This window comes from Enhydra lutris, unplaced genomic scaffold (assembly GCF_002288905.1).
Source record: "Enhydra lutris kenyoni isolate GAN:26980312 unplaced genomic scaffold, ASM228890v2 scaffoldscaffold17, whole genome shotgun sequence".
Classification (NCBI taxonomy): domain Eukaryota; kingdom Metazoa; phylum Chordata; class Mammalia; order Carnivora; family Mustelidae; genus Enhydra; species Enhydra lutris.
In genome coordinates this window covers 48565082-48583177 of record NW_019154101.1, presented here as the reverse complement: position 1 = coordinate 48583177, position 18096 = coordinate 48565082, and the positions used below count along the sequence as shown (strand labels likewise).

The following is an 18096-nucleotide window of genomic DNA, read 5'->3' as shown; positions in this document are numbered from 1 at the left end:
GAGCTGAAATCGGATGCTTAACCAACTGAGCCACCCAGGCACCCCAATAAATTGTTTTTTATCAAATGTATTTACATAAAGTAAATATAAATAATTATAATCTTTATTTTTTTAATTCCAGTGGTATCTTATATTAGTTAGATAACCCTAACTAATGTATTATTTAGATAATCCTTAGATTATCCCTAAACAATGGCTTAAAACAATCAGTTTATTGTCTTATAGTTCCTTTAGGTCAGTCTTCACTGAGTAATTGCTTATTGGTATCCCTGGCTCAAGTATCCCACACTGCTGTAATCAAGGTTTAGCCAGGGCTATCGTCATTTCTGATCCTGACTTGGAGAGGATCCTTATCCAGGTTCACTCAGATGGATATAGAATACTGGATTGATAGCATTTTTTCCTAGCTTTCATCAAATTAAAGATGTTGTTCCATTGTCTTTTGGCTTTCCTTGTTTCTAATAAGCTAAGAGTTTCATACTGTGTTATATTTCTTTCAAGATTTTCTTTTGATCTTTGGTTTTTAGCAGCTTGCTTATTACATATCTAAGTATGGTTTTCTTTAGATTGATCTTCTTTGGAGTTTGCTAAAATTCTTGAATCTTTATATCTTCCACCAGATTTGGGAAATCCTTGGCTATTGTTTCATTAAATATTTTTGTCTGCCATATTTCTAACCTCTCTTTCTAGTGCTCCCAGTTACGCTTATGGTAGACCTATTGATATTATCTTATAAGTACCCATGACACAATTTTTCTTCAGTCTTTTCTTCCCTTTGTTTAGTTTTAAAAATTTCTGTTGATTTATCTTCAGTTTTACTGACTCTTTTCGAATTGGCTATTACATCCATCCAGTAAATTTTGTTTTTTAAATACTGTATTAAAAGTTCTTGAATTTCTATTTTGTTCTTTTTCATAGTTTCTTTTCCCTGAGCTTATTCTTCAATTTATTCTGAGCATTTTTTTTTGTTGCTGCCTGGGGCATAGTTATAACACTTGTTTTTAATATCATTGCTAATTTCAGCATCTAGGTTATCTTCAGTGTTGGTCTCCATTGTTTTTTATCACATCATTTTGATTAGTTCACGACTGACAGCAAGAATCTAACATCACATTAAAAACTAATTTATATATCATCACTGTGAAATTTTTATATACATTCTCTCCCCTTTCTCCTGGTAATTCCTAACAATGACCTTTTAAAATGGATGTTTTAACTGATTTTTGTTCTTTTTTGCAGGGCATCTTCTCTGCATTCAGTTTCATCCAAGTCATTCCGGGATTTCTTAGAAGAAAAAAAATCTATTACTGGCCATAGTTCAGGAAATCATGTCAAAAAAGTTTGTTTTAAAGGAATAGAAAATTCCCAGGCTCCAAAAGTTGAAAGGTAATAAGTTAAAAATTTTTTACCTTAAAAAATTCTGTGGTGGTTTTACATTCTGAAATAATCTTTAAAAATTTATCAGGCAGAGTTTTACACATTCTTTTACATTCAAAATTAGCACATCTACCTTTTTGAAGCTTTATTTTGGTATAATTTTCTTACAGTAAACTGTATATACCTTAAGTGTACAATTTGATGTTTTGGCATATGTATGCATTTGTGAAACCATTACTAGCTATATTCAAGACAATGACGATATAACCATCATTCTCAGAACTTTCCTCATGCCCCTTGGTGATCTCTTTCTCCCTTCCTCATTTTGCTCTCTATGCAGCAGCTAATCCTCTTGTGTCAGTAGAGACTATGTTGTATATTCTAGTTTTATACCTGTAGGATCATGTAATCTGTACTTTTAAAAATTCTCTTTTACTCAGTATATAGTTTTTGATTCATCCAAGTTGCTATGTGTATCATTAGTTCATTCCATTTTACTACTGGGTAGTATTTCATTGTCATAAAGCAACCTATATATATCTGCATCAGTTGATGGACGTTTGGGTGTTTCCAGTTCTTTCTCTAGTTATTTTTGATACTAGTTTTTAAAGTTCAGTGTGGTTTTTGTTGTTGTTGTTGTTGTTTTTTGACAGACAAAGATCACAAGCAGACAGAGAGAGAGAGAGAGAGAGAGAGAGAAGGAGGCAGGCCTGCCACCGAGCAGAGAGCCCTATGTGGGGCTCAATCCCAGGACCCTGGGATCACGACCCGAGCTGAAGGCAGAGGCTTTAACCCACTGAGCCACTCAGGCGCCCCCAGTGTGTTTTTTTTTTAAATTTTATTTATTTGACAGAGACACAGCGAGAGAGGGAATAGAAGCAGGGGGAGTGGGAGAGGGAGAAGCAGGCTTCCTGCTGAGCAGAGAGCCCGATGCGGGGCTCGATCCCAGCTTCCTGGGATCATGACCCGAGGTGAAGGCAGACGCTTAACAACTGAGCCACCCACGCGCCCCAGTTCAGTGTATCTTAAAAGATGTTTCATAGGGCGCCTGGGTGGCTCAGTGGGTTAAAGCCTCTGCCTTCAGCTCAGGTCATGATCTCAGGGTCCTGGGATCGAGCCCCGCATTGGGCTCTCTGCTCAGCAGGGAGCCTGCTTCCCCCTCTCTCTCTGCCTGCCTCCCTGCCTACTTGTGATTTCTGTCTGTCAAATAAATAAATAAAATCTTTAAAAAAAAAGATGCTTCATATTTAATTTATTTATTCATTCTTTTATTTATTTATTTATTTTAAAATTTTTAAAGGTTTTATTTATTTATTTGACAGATGGAGATCACAAGTAGGCAGAGAGGCAGGCAGGGAGAGAGAGGAGGAAGCAGGCTCTCCGCAGAGCAGAGAGCCTGATGTGGGGTTCGATCCCAGGACTCTGGGATCATGACCCAAGCCGAAAGCAGAGGCTTTAACCCACTGAGCCACCCAGGCCCCCCTATTCTTTTAAAAAAGATTTTATTTATTTACTTGGCAGAGAGAGATTACAAGTAGGCAGAGAGGCAGGCAGAGAGAGAGGGGGAAGCAGGCTCCCTGCTGAGCGGAGAGTCCAATGTGGGTCTTGATCCCAGTATCCTGAGATCATGACCTTAGCTGAAGGCAGAGGCTTAACCCACTGAGCCACCCAGGCGCCCCTAAAAGATGTTTCATATTTTAAATGACTACATGGAACATGAAAATCTAATCATAATTTAAAAAGCAATTTTCTAATAAAAATAGCTTTTCTGCCATGGTATGTAAATTCTCTTAATCATTGTTCAAAAAAGAACATTCTTGGAGCATTAGATAGTCCAGTGTTGGAAGAAAAAACCGTGTTTCAAGTTGGTTGACTAAATGGAATTTTTTTTTCTTCTTTCTGCTAATATAACGTCTCCCAAAGATATTATTCCTTAAAGTATTTTAGACAAAACAAAAATGTAATTAAGAACGTCATACTGTGACCAGATTAATATTTTACATAATGATAAAGCTTTTTAAACACTATTTGTTAGGCCTTTTTCCTCTAAGCCATTTTTAATGTGAAATCTTATGTCTAATTCCAGTATTATCAAATAGGTTAATATAAATTTCTCTTATTGAATTAAGAAGAGGGGTCTGGGAACAATACTATAGTTCAACCTTATCATATCTGCCTTGTAAGCAACTCCGGAGGAACTATCAAAGTCTTCTAACAACATTGGAAATTACTGGTTTAGATGAACTCTTTAAACATTTTCATTGTTGATATTGTGACCGCATGCCTTATTATAATGTACATTTGGGACCAAAGATCTTGAGCCATTTACTTAAATGATATGGAAAATCAGAGATCAGAAAGAATCTGAAGAAATCATTTTGTCTATCTCCCTATGTTTTTGAAAACTTTTATTAGTGGAACACTACAAAAATCTTAAATGTAATTCTAACATATAAAATAAACTTTTTATATGTTTACTTATGAAAAAGTGAGAATATTAAGGCTGGTTTGTTAGGGTCATAAATACAGAATTGGTTGTGATTTAAGACATTTGTAGTTTTAAAATTAACAAGTATTTAGAGTTACAGTGATAAAATTAATTTAGCCCCTGCCTGTAGAGAACACAGTCCAAAAGAGAAACCTCACACTTGTAATTAAGTGTATAAAATATAATGAAAAATTGTATCAACCTCAACTTTTATTTCAGCATTTGTCTGATATTAAGAAAATTCTGACTGAAATTTATAAATGGTGTAAGATTCTCTAAGAGCATACTTCATTTAAGCAGAGATGGCGGAAGAAATTTTCTTCTTGAATTGGTATAGAAATGAATTAACCTGGCAACAGAAGTTAACATGTCAGTGATCTTTAATGTATTAAAAGTATTTGGAAAAAAAAATATTTGAGTGCATATTTTTTTATTAGTATCAAAATGTATTTCAGAAAAATACTAACAAAGTTTGGTGAACATTTTATGATACACTGAAAATGACTGAACTAAACAATGTAGAGCTATTCAGTATTTTGTAAGTTGTATTCTTAAAAGATGTTGAGTGAGGGGCATTTTATTCCATTCCTAAATGATAGGTAGGCTTTTAAGTGTTATTAAATTCTCAGAGTAAAAATGTTTATTTTCAACTACATTTGAGTGCCACTGTACCCATACACTTGGATTTATGTTTATATATTTATTTCATAAATGTATCTATTAGGTACATAATTCTAAACAAATGTTTTAAAAAGTCATTATCTGTATATCTCATTACATATTTTGATTCCAAAATTTTTTAGAAATTTAAAAAAAAATTGGTTGTCACACACTGTAATGATCGTGCATCTATCACAATATTTTTAAAAATTGAATACAGTATAGTCTTTTTATTGATATTAGAGAAACATAAGATTACTACTGGTTTTTGTAAGTTGTGTGATGAGTGGTGTAGACCAGGCATTTAAATAGAAGACGTGTAACTTCCCTATTTTCTTACTGTGAAACACATTAAGTCTGCCTCTATTTTTATTCATTTTTTTCCTTTCTTATTTTGCACTCAAAGAGTTATTTTTCCTATGTATGGTTAATATTTATACCTGTGCTGGTATCTTCACTCCTTTCCACTTTAAAAGCCTTAAGCTGTTAACTATCCCTCTCTTTTCTTGTGGATATTCAGCTTTGTCCTTTTAGGTAGATACCTCCCATCTGGTTATATACACGCTTATTAGATCTCTCTCATGTGGGCTGGATGAGGTAATGAATCCCTCAGTCATCCCCCACACTTTCTTCTAACAGTTGTCCTATCATTACCAATCCCCTAATCCCTTCACAGACAGATTTCTCAAAAGAGCTGTCAGCTCCCAGTCACTTCTTAATTCAGTCTGGCTTCCAGTCTCCCATTACTAAACTGAAGCGGTTCAGATTAAGTTCAGCAGTGACCTCCATATTGCCAAAAACATGAACTTTTTATATGACTCATTCTATTTAAAGTTCAATTACAGGTCATATTCTCATTTCATTCTCATTCTTTCTCCACCATTTCATGAGCTTCTATTTTCAGTTATCAGCTATACACTAAAGACTCAAAAATCATATTGCCTGCTCACAACTGTCATCTGAGCTTCAGACTTATTCAGCTTTCTTCTTCATAACTCCATCCTACTTGGATGTTCAGAAATATTTTAACTTTGTCTAAAACCAAACGGTGTTTTCCTCAAACCCCTTTCATAAAATCAAAATTACAAAGCAGCCCATTCTTCCTGATTTTTCTTCCAAAATTCTTCCTGATTTACCCAAAGAAAACAAAAACATGAATTCAAAAAGTTACATGTACCCCTGTATTTATTGCATTTTTTTTTTACAATAGCCAAGATATGGAAGCAACCCAAGTGTCCATCAATTGATAAATGGATAGAGAAGATTGTGTGTGTGTGTGTGTGTGTGTGTGTGTGATGGACTATTACTTAGTCATAAAGAAGAATTAGATCTTGTCATTTGTGAGAGCGTGGATGGATCTAGAGGGTACTATGCTAAGTGAAATAAGTCAGACAGAGAAAGACAAATACCATATAATTTCACTTCTAAGTGGAGTCTAACAAAACAAAAGAAATAAGCAAAACATTCATGTCTATAAATGGGTTTGTTGGTGCCAGAAGGGAGGGGGTTGGGAGCATGGGCAAAATAGATGAAGGGGATTAAGAGATACAAACTTCCCATTATAAATAAGTCATGGGGATGAAAAGTACACCATAGGGAATATAGTCAATAAAAAGTAATAATGTTGTATGGCAATAGATGGTGACTACACTTGTGGTTAAGCATAGCATAATATATAGAATTGTTAATCACTCTTGTACACCTAAAACAAATATGACATTATGTTAATTCTACTTCAATTTAAAAATGCATGTATGAAGTCCAGTTCTTCATGAGAGGAATGGAATATTTTATGGTTAGTTGGAAACAAAAAAGTGTATCATAATGCTTAGTTTAAAATAAAGATAAAAGTTCTCTTTAAAAAAAATCCATTCTTCCTGAATTTTCTTCCTTGTTAAATGTCAGGTCTTTACTATTCCGTCTTCCTTCCTTCCAATATTCAGTCTATCATCAGGACACTCCAGTTTTAACTCTTAAATATTCCTTAAATCATACATTAAATTGTATCTCCACTGTTTTTACTTTCATTCAGATTACTATGATCTTTCACCTGGGCCACTTTGAGTAGCCTCCTAACTGGTCTTGCCATAACCTATCTTCCTCTCCTCCAGTATATTGAAGCAGTTTTATTCTTTTTTGAAATGGCAGATCTTACTGCTCTTAGGGTAAAAGCTAGAATTCTTATCTGGGCTTTAAGGCCTTCATAGTCTATTTTCTTCCAACCTCTTATCTTTCTCTTTTAACATCTCTGGATTTTCTCTATCTTGTTCTTCTCTCAGTTTCTCAAATACCATTTACTTCTTGCCACTACCCTTTAACTAGTTGACTCTGATTCTTTCAGTCTCTATTCAGTTATATTCTTTGGAGAAGTCAGACTTCCCTTACTGGGTCAGTATTTTATGATATGTTCCCATAGCACTTCTCACTCATCACACTTTTCACAGTTATTAGTGTGATTCTTTGTTTAATGTTTTCAACTATAAGTATTTTAATGTCTGTATATCTAACTATATGGTCAATGAAAGCATAGGAGAGTCATCTCAATGAGAGATTGATCTCTGCTCCTCACTGAATTACCAATGCTTAGAATATTTTCTAGCATGTAATAGAGCTCAATGAGAACAAGATGAATAAGTTGAGGTAAAATTGTAGCTGTTTCAGGTAACATTTGTTTCTAACGAGTAAGTTATACTGTATGCCTTTGGTGTGTAAATTGTAAGTTATGAGCATTAAGTTCATTTTAATATTTTTACATTTTAAAGATTAACACTATAGATTGAAATTTCTTATTTTCTTTGGATAAGTCTGTCTTAAAATATTGAATATCTGTGGTTTCATAGTTGATCACTAGAGTGTGCTATAACATCAAGGCTCTTAATTGTGAAAAGTGGATTCTGCTATTATATGGGTTTGGAAATTGTAAAGGAGTGTATAATAGTATACAGTATTCTACAGGAGTATTATAACAGTATATACTATAATACAAGAGTATTATATAGGAGTGTATAATGGTGTCATGCCATCCATAGCTTGTCTGTTTGGTAAGTGGAAGTTAATGTTTTAAATAGCTGTATATTATCACTGATCACTATATAATATCATATGATCACTGAGAAGGGAAATTGCTTGACTTTCATTTTTTAATTTCATTATAGAAAATGTGAAATCATAAGTGAGCTTTTTAAAAAAGAAATAATGAAACAAAGTAAATATTAATTCACCAAATTATATATGAACAACATTCTGTGTGCCTCTATTAGGTGTATACATAGCAAGTGTTAAATATAGGCCTAGTCTATTAAATGTTTGAAATATCTAGTTGGTAAGTCTAAATGTGCACACATGAAAGGTAAATGAAAGGTCAAGAATGAAATTGGAATACAATATAACAGTATTAAGTCACAAGCAGTATATGGTTTAAGTGCCAAGTGAGTGGTGAGAGGGGAAAAAATGACTATGGGTTAGAATTATCAAGAAAAACCCAACTGAAGAAGGGCTTGAGTAATAGTTCATAAACACTTTTCTTATTCAGTGCCAAATATTTGATCATTATATGTATGGCCATAATGAATAATGTAAAAAAATATTGATCTATTGCCACAAGCTTTTGAACACAGAAGGGGATTTTTAAGAGAGCAGAAGTGTAATAGAGATGGTGTAAATAGAGGTAATAGTGAGAATTATAGCTGAAAGACAAATGGTATGTTCCTTTAGGGAATTTGTGTGGCAAGTATAATGGAGTTCATCTTAGGAAATTCCTCAAATCATGTATTCTTGTTTTAAATGTAGAAAATACGATTCCCTTCACCCCCCCACCCCCTCCCCCCACCCCCGCCAAGGCTAGGGAAATCCAGGAATGGCAATGTTATTTGGGGATGTTAAAATGCAGAAAAGAGGGATTTGTGGAATTTATGTGTTTATTGTTACTTATATGTTCTTTTTCATTTTCATGTGTTTTCTTTCATTTTCCTTCCACTTAAGCATCCCTTTATGTAATTCTGGGCAGAAAATGATCTTGTGTTTCTTATTGGTAAGGAAAGCTACTTGCGAGGCAAAAGTTATTCTGTCAGCTCTAAACAAAAATCTTTGTAATTAAGCTAATACAGAATTCCTTTAAAAAATTATAAGTCAGTGGTATGAGTAAGAAGTAATTTAGTTATTCTCAAAGTCTAAATTTGGTAAGATTAGTGTTGTTCAGTTTGAACAAAAATCCCTGAAAGTAGATTTTATTTTAGCCAGCCTTTTAATGTTGCTTTTATTTTCAGAAGGCTAAATTTTATACAGATTGTCTATTGAGATGTCTGTTTCTGTGTTGCAAATACCTACAGCTTAACAATGCTGTATTTATTATCTGAAAGCTTATCATGTTTTTGATATTTGTTTAATCAAAGCTCTAATAGTTTTGCTTCATTCTAAGATGAAATTTTCATGAACTTTCAGTTGTTTGGGTAAATTTATAGCTAATGAGATTAGCCACTGAAAAAATCAGTAATGGAAAGAATTCTGGGATTACAATGTTAGAAAACAGATTTGAGTTTCAGTCTAACACAGTAGCCCTCTGTGAACCTTTCTGAATAAGATTAATCACATCTGAAATAAGAATAATATCATACAGGTTTATTATAAGGCTTAATATCTGTTAATGCATATGGAAGTACTTTATAAATTATAAAATGTTATACAGGTCAGTTGTTATACTTAAGCTCTGATTGCTTAAGTTTGATTTAACAAGACCTAAATAAGATATTTTAGTCCTGATATTCAATTTGTTTTAGCCAGTACCATACCATTTTTCACAGACAGCTTGTAACTGCTCTTCTTAATTAAATAATAATGGATTCTACAATATTTTTCCATTTCATTGAAAGTGTCAAACACTTTTAGCCAATCATAGACACTGGAGGGATTTTTGAATAGCACTCAAGTCATTATCTGTGTTTATTCCATGTTATGCTTTAGTGCCCCAGAAGACCTCTAATCTCTAATCTTGGACTGACTTTAGGACCTTTCTTTTCTTTCTTTTTTCCTTTCTTTCCTTCTTTCTGTCTCTCTCTCCTTCTTTCCTTCCTTCAAGGTCTTTTCAAGGAACTTAACCATGGAATTTGCATTTAGTCACTAAAGTAGCACTCTATTCCATCAGAATGTAGAATTTTTTTCATTCATTCTGTAGCTATTCTAGTCTAGATACTCATCATCTTGTAACATTTATTCCAGTAGCTTTCTAATTCATTTTCTTAGCTTCATTTTTCTCCTGGTTAGACGTTTTTTAACTTCATCTTGGAGATTTCTCTTATTTTGATTATCATAGGTCAAGCATCCTATAGATTTCAAGTCCTAGAGCTTAAAACTAAGAACCTATAACTATACCTATTTTCAGTTCACTCAGTACCTACCATCTAGAAGAAAAGAGTTATCCATAATTCAAAGGAATTAGGAACTTTAAAAAAAAAAAAACCTGTTTTCATTTCATACTTAAAGTTCTCTGGCTTTCTTAATCTGTTATTTATTCTTTAATTCTGTTTTTACAAACAACTGTGTTCCAGGTATTCTGTTCGACACACTAGTGAGGCACAGTTCTGTACCTTGAGAGACTAGTCTAGCAGTTAAGACAGATGTGAAAACAAAAGCAACACAGTGTGGGAAGCTCTGTAATAGTAGTTGAAAGTTCTGTAGGAGTAGAGAGAAGGTGGTATTTGAGCCAGTCCTTAAAGAATAAGAAGACATTTGTAGTGGAATGGATTCTAAACTAAGGGAAATTATAGAAATAAAGGCAGGTTTATGATAATGGAAAACATACTGTACTCTGAGTGAAAAAGATCTGCTTCATGTTCTGCTTCTGTTACTTCCCAACCTGTGAATCAGACAATTATATATAATATTCTTTGAGTTTGAATTCCCTAATCACTGTAATAGAAATAATACATGTTTTCTTTATAGAGTATTGCAAAGATTAAGTGAGATAAAATATTTGAAAATACTCTCAGTGAATTTATTTGCCCATACATCAGGTCTAAATGTTTTAGCTTTCAGTGCATTTTGTACTCTGGCACTCATGGTTCATTTTAACTTTAGTTCTCTTTTAATCTCTTCCAAACTCTAATCCTGTCATGCTATTAATATCTTTACTTAAGTTACCAAAGTCTTTTACCATTCCATATATTTTATAGCCAAAAACCCTACTTCAGTGCCACTGTCCTCAGCTCATGTCAGTTTCTCCTATGAATCCATACTACTTTGTGCAAATTGGTACAAGTATCGGTTGTTTTATCTCATATTGTTTTATCATTGTGTATAGATTTTTAAAAAGATTTTATTTATTTGACAGATTGTAAGTAGGCAGAGAGGCAGGCAGAGAGAGAGAGAGGGAAGCAGGCTCCCACCCAGCAGAGAGCCCAATGCTGGACTTGATCCCAGGACCCTGAGATCATGACCTGAGCCAAAGGCAGAGGCTTTAACCCACTGAGCCACCCAGGCACCCCTACAAATAGATTTTTAAATCTTTCCTCTCAGAGTTTTTAGAGGGAAAGGGATTGAGGTTTTTGTTTTTGTTTTTGTTTGTATCTTCAGTTAGCCACTAGATAGTATTAGTTTTTGACATAGTGTTCAATGATTCATTGCTTGCATATAACACCCAGTGCTCATCACAACATGTGCCCACCTCAGTACCCAGCATATGCCCTCCTCAATACCCATCATCTGGTTACCCCATCCCTCCCACCCCCCTCCTCTCTCAGACCCTCAGTTTGTTTCCTGGAGTCCATAATAGTCTCTCATGGTTCATCTCTCTCTCTGATTTCTCCCCCTTCAGTTTTCCCTCCTGAAGGGACTGAGTTTTTATCAGCCTGATTTTCAGCACCATAGTGCTACACATACCTAACAACTGTACAAATGATCCATAAATAAATCAGGAAGTCAATATTTTAGACCCTGTTTGTTCATTCTCTGACTTTGTATTAAACCTGCTTAGGCCTAAATTTGCTCATTCCTGAAAGAGGGCATTTGATTAATCCTGATAAACTCTAGGTACCTTTCTAGCTATAAAATTCCATAATTAGGCCAGTCTCTGTAGTACCTTTGTTAATTTTTTTTCCCTTACAGGAAAACTTCTACCGCCTCATCCTATACCTCTTTTATTGTCTTTTCCATGAGGCCCTCTCAAATACCAAATCTTTTTTTTATTTTCATAATCCTTGTTAGATAGAGTCTAAATTATTTTCTGCTATATATCATTTTATATATTGTTTACTCATTTTGTGAGTTCGTAGAACATAGAAATCATATATGTTTCCATCCTATAATGCCTGGCTTATTAAAGTATTTACTCTATTAGTTGTTCATACAGTTTGGCTAATTATCTGGTGTCTATGTATTTTGAACCTTAGTGCTAATTTTTTCATTTTTATTCATAAACTATTATTAATGTAAAACTTTATTAACAAAGTCTTCCATATTTCCTAATGTGTGTTTGATAATAGTAAATGGTTGTATGAATATTATTAGAAAAAATAGACCATTTCTTGCAACATCTTCCTCTCTGGTATTTTATACACAGGATTTTATAACTACCTGTAGATTCTTTTTTAACGGTTTTTATTTATTTGAGAGAGGGAGCCTGGATGCTGGGCTTGATCCCAGAACACTTAGGTCATGACCCGAGCTGAAGGCAAACGGTTAATTGACTGAGCCACCCAGGCACCCCTGTAGATTTTTTTTTTTACTTATAATTTTAAAGGTAAGTCTGACTTCCACTCATTAGCTTGAATCCTGAGTCAGGACTTGTAATTCTTCCTCTGTATTTCTATTAGTAAACAATTTTACTAATATTAGTAGAAGTTTTAACCTCCAGTTTTGGCATTTGTTTTGCAGATGCTCCACTCATGGTACCCCAGGACCAGAAGGCAACCATATTTCAGATTTACCACTTCTAGACAGTCACAAGTAAGGCTAATTGATTAGCTTTGGAGCCTCCAAAGCTAAGCTATTGTTTAGTAGTGAAAGATAATACTAAAAATTGGGAGTAGTATACTGAATAGAATGAGTTTTCTGACTACTGTCTACTCCATAGTTTGAGTTACCTTTCTGTTTGGTTATATCATTTCTGTTCCATACAGCCTTTTGGTGTTTCCTAAAGTTTTCTCTACAGCACTGATCCAAATAAAATATTAATTCTCCTTGCTTCTCTTTCTCACCTCACCATTCTGTAAAGAGAATGCAAAAGCTTCCAAGTCCCTTCATAGTAGGTCACTGAGAAAAAAATGTAACACTGTTTAATATTTCAGAGGAGAATTTATATGCAAAAATTTGCGATGATGAATGAGAACTTATTGTTACTATTCTTTTAGTCCCTGGCTGTCTTCTTCATTGACTGCTCCTTCCATGGTAGCCCCAGTCACTTTTGCATCTATTGTAGAAGAAGAACTACAGCAGGAAGCAGCTCTTATCAGAAGTCGAGAAAAACCCTTGGCTTTGATTCAGGTAGGTAGTGTGCCTTTATGGATTTAATTTAGAGAAGGACTACATTACATTTCATCTTGAGAAAATTGTTTGTTTTCATCACAAAGGTACATATATTTATCATGTTAAAATGTAATATAAAACTAAGGGACTCAATAGTATTAATTGAAGGAATTCAGGATAATTAATTTAGAACAAAGAAATTGTCACGGGGTAACTTTTTTTTTTTTTTTTTTTTTTTTTTAGCACTAGTGATGCTTTGGACTGTTTTAGTTTTTTTTTAAAGTGATCAATAGGGCACCTGGGTGGCTCAGTCTATTAAGCATGTGACTCTTGGTTTCGGCTCAAGTCATAATCTCAGGGTCATGAAATCAAACCCCTTTTCTGGCTCCACACTGGGTAGTGGAGCTTGCTTAAGATTCTCTCTCTCCCTCTCCCCCTCCTGCCACACTCATGCATGCTCTCTAAAAAATAATAATAATAATAATAAATTAATAAAATTATATATACTATATATATAGTATATATATTTTATTTTATAAATATATTTCATATATATATATATATATATATATATATGGAAGTGATCAGTAATGAACTTGGCATTATCTAGTACTTATGGATCAGTAAGTGTTCTTAGGTTGTAAGCCACAGATACCAACTTTGGCTAACTTATGGAAAAGAGAAATTATTAGAGGGATATTAAAATTCCACAGATTTAGTTGAAAGACCAGGGAGCCAGGGTTGGAAACAGATAAGACCCATAGTTGTCCTAAAGAGTTAGGAGACTTGGAAGCAGAAAGTATCTCACTGAAATTATTGGAATGAATGGATTCCAACAACTATTTTCAGGGTTTTTTTTCCTTTCTGCTTGAGATTAAAATTCAAGGGCGGGTGGGTATCTGATTATTCTTCTTTAGGCTTTAAGCCTTCTACTTGCAAAGGGAATAGCAGGATACCTAATTTAGTTCTGCTGCATTGTATTCATAGAAAGTGGTACTTCCACAAAAGGAAATTTAAAAGCTAATATAATCCTGCTGAAAGATTAAAGCAAGTTTTTTTTTTCACCCTTTTTTCAGATTGAAGAGCGTGCGATACAAGATTTATTGGTTTTTTATGAGGCATTTGGCAACCCTGATGAGTTTGTCATTGTTGAAAGGACACCACAGGGACCACTAGCAGTACCTATGTGGAATAAGCATGGATGCTAATTTGCTCTGGAGATGAAATGCATTTTTCATCAGTCATGATTGTTATAAAGAAGAGCTATGGAAAAAGAGTTCTTACAAATTTGGTAACATCATTCTAGATAGAATGAGAAAGGATCTAATTTCTTTAGTGCAGCTTAGGTATGTAATGTTTGTATGATAAAAACAAATGCCACAGAATTGTGATTTAATAACTTTTTTATGTAAAAATGTGAGGGGAAAAACTTCACTAGGTTAAAAGTTTAAGTAGAATTATTTCTTCTGAATAGTCTGAAAAGGAAAACATGAGTGATTGAAGTATAAAATTTAAGAGTGAGGAATGAAAAATAACTTTCCATTTGAGAATTTGGGATAAATAATTTAGAAGATATTGCCAAATATCTGTTGTCACTCTTTTTTTTTTAATATATTCATGAGCTTAAAATAGGAGTATCAGCCATTACTTCTGATCCATTAATAGCCAAATTTTGTGTTTGCAGTTGTAGTTTGTTTTCATTCTTGTCTTTTGATCAGGCCGTCAATGTTCCAGGTCTGTTTTAAGTGTGGACTGCTCAAATGCTGCATTATTTCAATTTGTACAGCACATTTTGCATTAAATTATGAAATACAGTGAAAAGAGAATGTGAATACTATTCTGAAGCTTAGTCCAAGATAATGGTTCCTTTATTAAATTTGGAGTCATTGTGTGTTGTTGTTTGGTGGGGAGGGGAGACCGTATAAAAACCTGATTATAAATCAATTTCTCGAAATATTAAAGTTTTCCAAAATAGATGGTTAATTATACATACAAGAATTAATAGTTTTGAAGACTCTTTACAATATTATGTAATCAGAAGTTCTCTGAGCCTGAGTTATATGAATAGACATATGCATTGTTTTCTTTACAGTATGATGTTTGGTTTTGAGTGGTTAAATTTGTTAAAAACAAATGTTAAATCTGTGCTCCAGTAAACTAGACAAATTGAGAAGGTTAATGTTCTCATTTCTGAAACAATCCTAGGGGAACATATAGGCAATTCACTGCTGTAATTCAGGTGATGGAAATATGTCTGAAACTAACTTAATACTTGAGGTTTAGCTCTATCTAAAACAGCAAATTTGTAAGCATATGTGCAATAAAAAATAATCTTGATCCATTTTAGTGTTAACATGTCTTTGGTACTATATTGACATCTACCATAGGAGGAATTACTAGCCGGTGTTGTTTGCATTGATGCTGTGTGTTCATTCCTTCAGTGCTTGAAAAAGGCAGTTTTCCTAAGATGCATCTATGATAAGTTTTATATTATGTTTAACTAAATTGAAAAGAAATGGATTTTGTAATGTTTTATTGAAGTTGCAGGAAAGAGGCCTTCTGAAGTAATTGCTTTATTTCATATGAGGCTTTGATTCTTAATGCATATTGGGGTCGTTAACATTTAAAGATGCTATAAAGTGGTGGTTTTCACAGTGCACTCCATGTTGCCTGGAAAGCACCCTAAAAAGCCTTTGTTGGATGAGATTTGAAGGAGGGACAGGGCTAACTGAGTCTGTGGGTCTTTAGGCATTTACAAAGCTCCACCGGAATGTTGCACTTTCTGGCCCATTTTATATAGTGAGGTGTTACATAAAATTTCATTGGGGGGAAAAAGGAATTCTTTTGCTAGTGAAATGAAAGATAAGCATGCTATACACTGTAACTTCCATAAACAGTTCCATGAAGATAGTAACCTACTACTTTACCACCAAAAAGCCCAGGAAAGGGATGGTCCCCCTCCCCCCCAACAACAATATTATTCTGCCTGTAGTATTTAATTCATCTTTAATCTCCTTGATTTCAAGACTTAACAGAATTGAAGAAAATATGGATATTGTCAATTTAAAGGATCAGAGAGTGAAGAGGTTTTTAAGATTGACCAAAACAATCGTAGAACTCTTCAGCCTGGAAAGGTGATGGTTAATGGAGATAGAGTGGTAAAATAAGAATATTTTGAAAACTTGCAAAATTGCCAAGTCTGCCAGTCAAGTAAATTTTTTGACAAAATACTAGGATTTCGGACCTCTCTTAAAGTTCAAAAGAGGTAACTTTAAAACAAAGTTAAGAGATTCCTACTTTATATTATATAGGAATGACAGAGACAGTTGAGAAATACTGCTAGTCAATATCTAGGTTTGTTCTATAGTTCTTGGAGATTGGGTGTATGTGTTTGCGCATGGTAAGGGTGTTAATAGCTATTTCATAAAATTTTAGATCTGAAGAAGTCTAATACATTAACCTTGCATATTGTCTTCATTTTATTTAAAAAAAAAAAAAAAGCGAACTCCAGAGAAAGTGACTAAGAATGAAGCCTATCTTTTCAGTCTGATTCCCCTAGAACTGTGCCTCCTAGAAATTAGCAATTTAACCAAGACTGAGAACAAATCTAAAAAGCACTTAGAAAAGATAAATGTAACCAGAAGCTTTCAGAATTGTCTGTTTAAGAGAGCTTTTCAGATGAAACTAAAACAACCTTCTACCAAAGAATTGAGAACAAGTGATCCAGGTACTGCTTATGTGTATCTTTTTTGCTTGAAGTGATGCTCAGTTATGTTCAGATACCAGAAAAACCTGGTCTTTCCTACACACATAACCATCAAACTGTATCTTAGTCTTTATGGATTTTATTTTTTTAATGTCGCTCTACTTGGCTGTCTTTACTTGTCTCTCTGCTTGGCTGCCATTTCATCTGTGTCAAAACTGAATTCTTGATACCCCAAACTTCCTGATCTTTATTTCCTTATCTCTTATTTTGTCATTCTTACAAGTCATTTGGGCTGAACTTTTGGATTCTACTTTATCTCTTTCCCCATTTTCCCCCCCCCCCCCCGACATTTATTGGTTGTTCAACTCCTATCATTTTTTCCATTTCATTATTCATTTCACTCATTTCCATTACTACTACTGTGTTTTATGTTCTTTTTTTCTTTCCAAAAATTCTTAGACCTTTTGGTCTCAGTACAAAAGGTTTATACTGATAAAATATTACTGAAAACTCTAGAGAGCTTTTGTTTATATGTGTTACATCTATTTGTATTTAATGTATTCAAAATTAGAAATGTAAAAATTCAATTCCTTTAAAAATCATAACCATATGTTAAATAACATTTTTAATAAAAATGTAACTATTTTACAAAGCAAAATTAAGATTGGGATCATTTTATATTTTTATATATAAAAATACAAATACAAAATAAATATAAAAATAAATACAAAATAAATATAAATATAAAAACATATGACTCAGTATTTCAGGTTTAGGTCTTGGCTGTCTGGGTTAATAGAGGACTCCTGGATTCTCCTAGCTGCTTCTACATTCAGTCTGTTGCAGTGTCATTTGTCATACAGTATCTGGAAACTTGAGAGGCTGAGATAAGACAAGTTATGAAAATGGTTTGGATCTGACTCCTGAAAGTTTGAGAACATGGTTAAGAACCACTTCTTTAGTCCCTTAGCTGCTAACCCTTTTTCCATCTGCCTGGTGCAGTTCATTAAACTGTTATTAGCCCCAAGGAATATGTCTTGTCTGTGCTTTGAAAGCTTAAAACTTAAGTTACTCCCTCTACACTTTGAGTTAAGTTCACATTTCCTCAGTTTGGCCTTCAAGTGATTCCCTCCCCAACCCATCTCTACATGTGGTGGCAGAGCCAAACCTGACCTGCTATTTATCCCAAATAGATTTTGCTTTGTTCATACAGATGTCTGCCTAAATTTTTCTTTCTCTTGTCCTACTGAAATTCTCTTCATCCATGATTAAGGCAACCCAAATTCTTCTTCCTTCATAAACTTTTTCCTGTTTTTTTCTCCCTGTAGCTTCTCAAAAGAAAAAAAACAGTATACATGGATTGACTGTGTTCCCATTTCCTTTCAGCACTTTATGCCTTTACAGGGTA

The 18096-nt window shown here is 33.8% G+C and overlaps 1 protein-coding gene across 3 annotated transcripts in view; it reads left to right on the top strand.

Moving 5' to 3' along the window:
• Positions 1–16484, top strand: part of LOC111147784 (inhibitor of Bruton tyrosine kinase) — a 77346-nt gene extending 60862 nt beyond the window's left edge. For all 3 annotated transcript variants that reach the window (XM_022504014.1, XM_022504013.1, XM_022504012.1), the window contains exons 25-28: positions 1240–1386; positions 12392–12463; positions 12868–13000; positions 14059–16484. In XM_022504014.1, coding sequence (XP_022359722.1) covers positions 1240–1386; positions 12392–12463; positions 12868–13000; positions 14059–14190 — 484 coding nt within the window. In that variant the 3' untranslated portion in view covers positions 14191–16484. The remainder of the gene's footprint in view (positions 1–1239; positions 1387–12391; positions 12464–12867; positions 13001–14058) is intronic.
• Positions 16485–18096: the final 1612 nt, after the last annotated feature.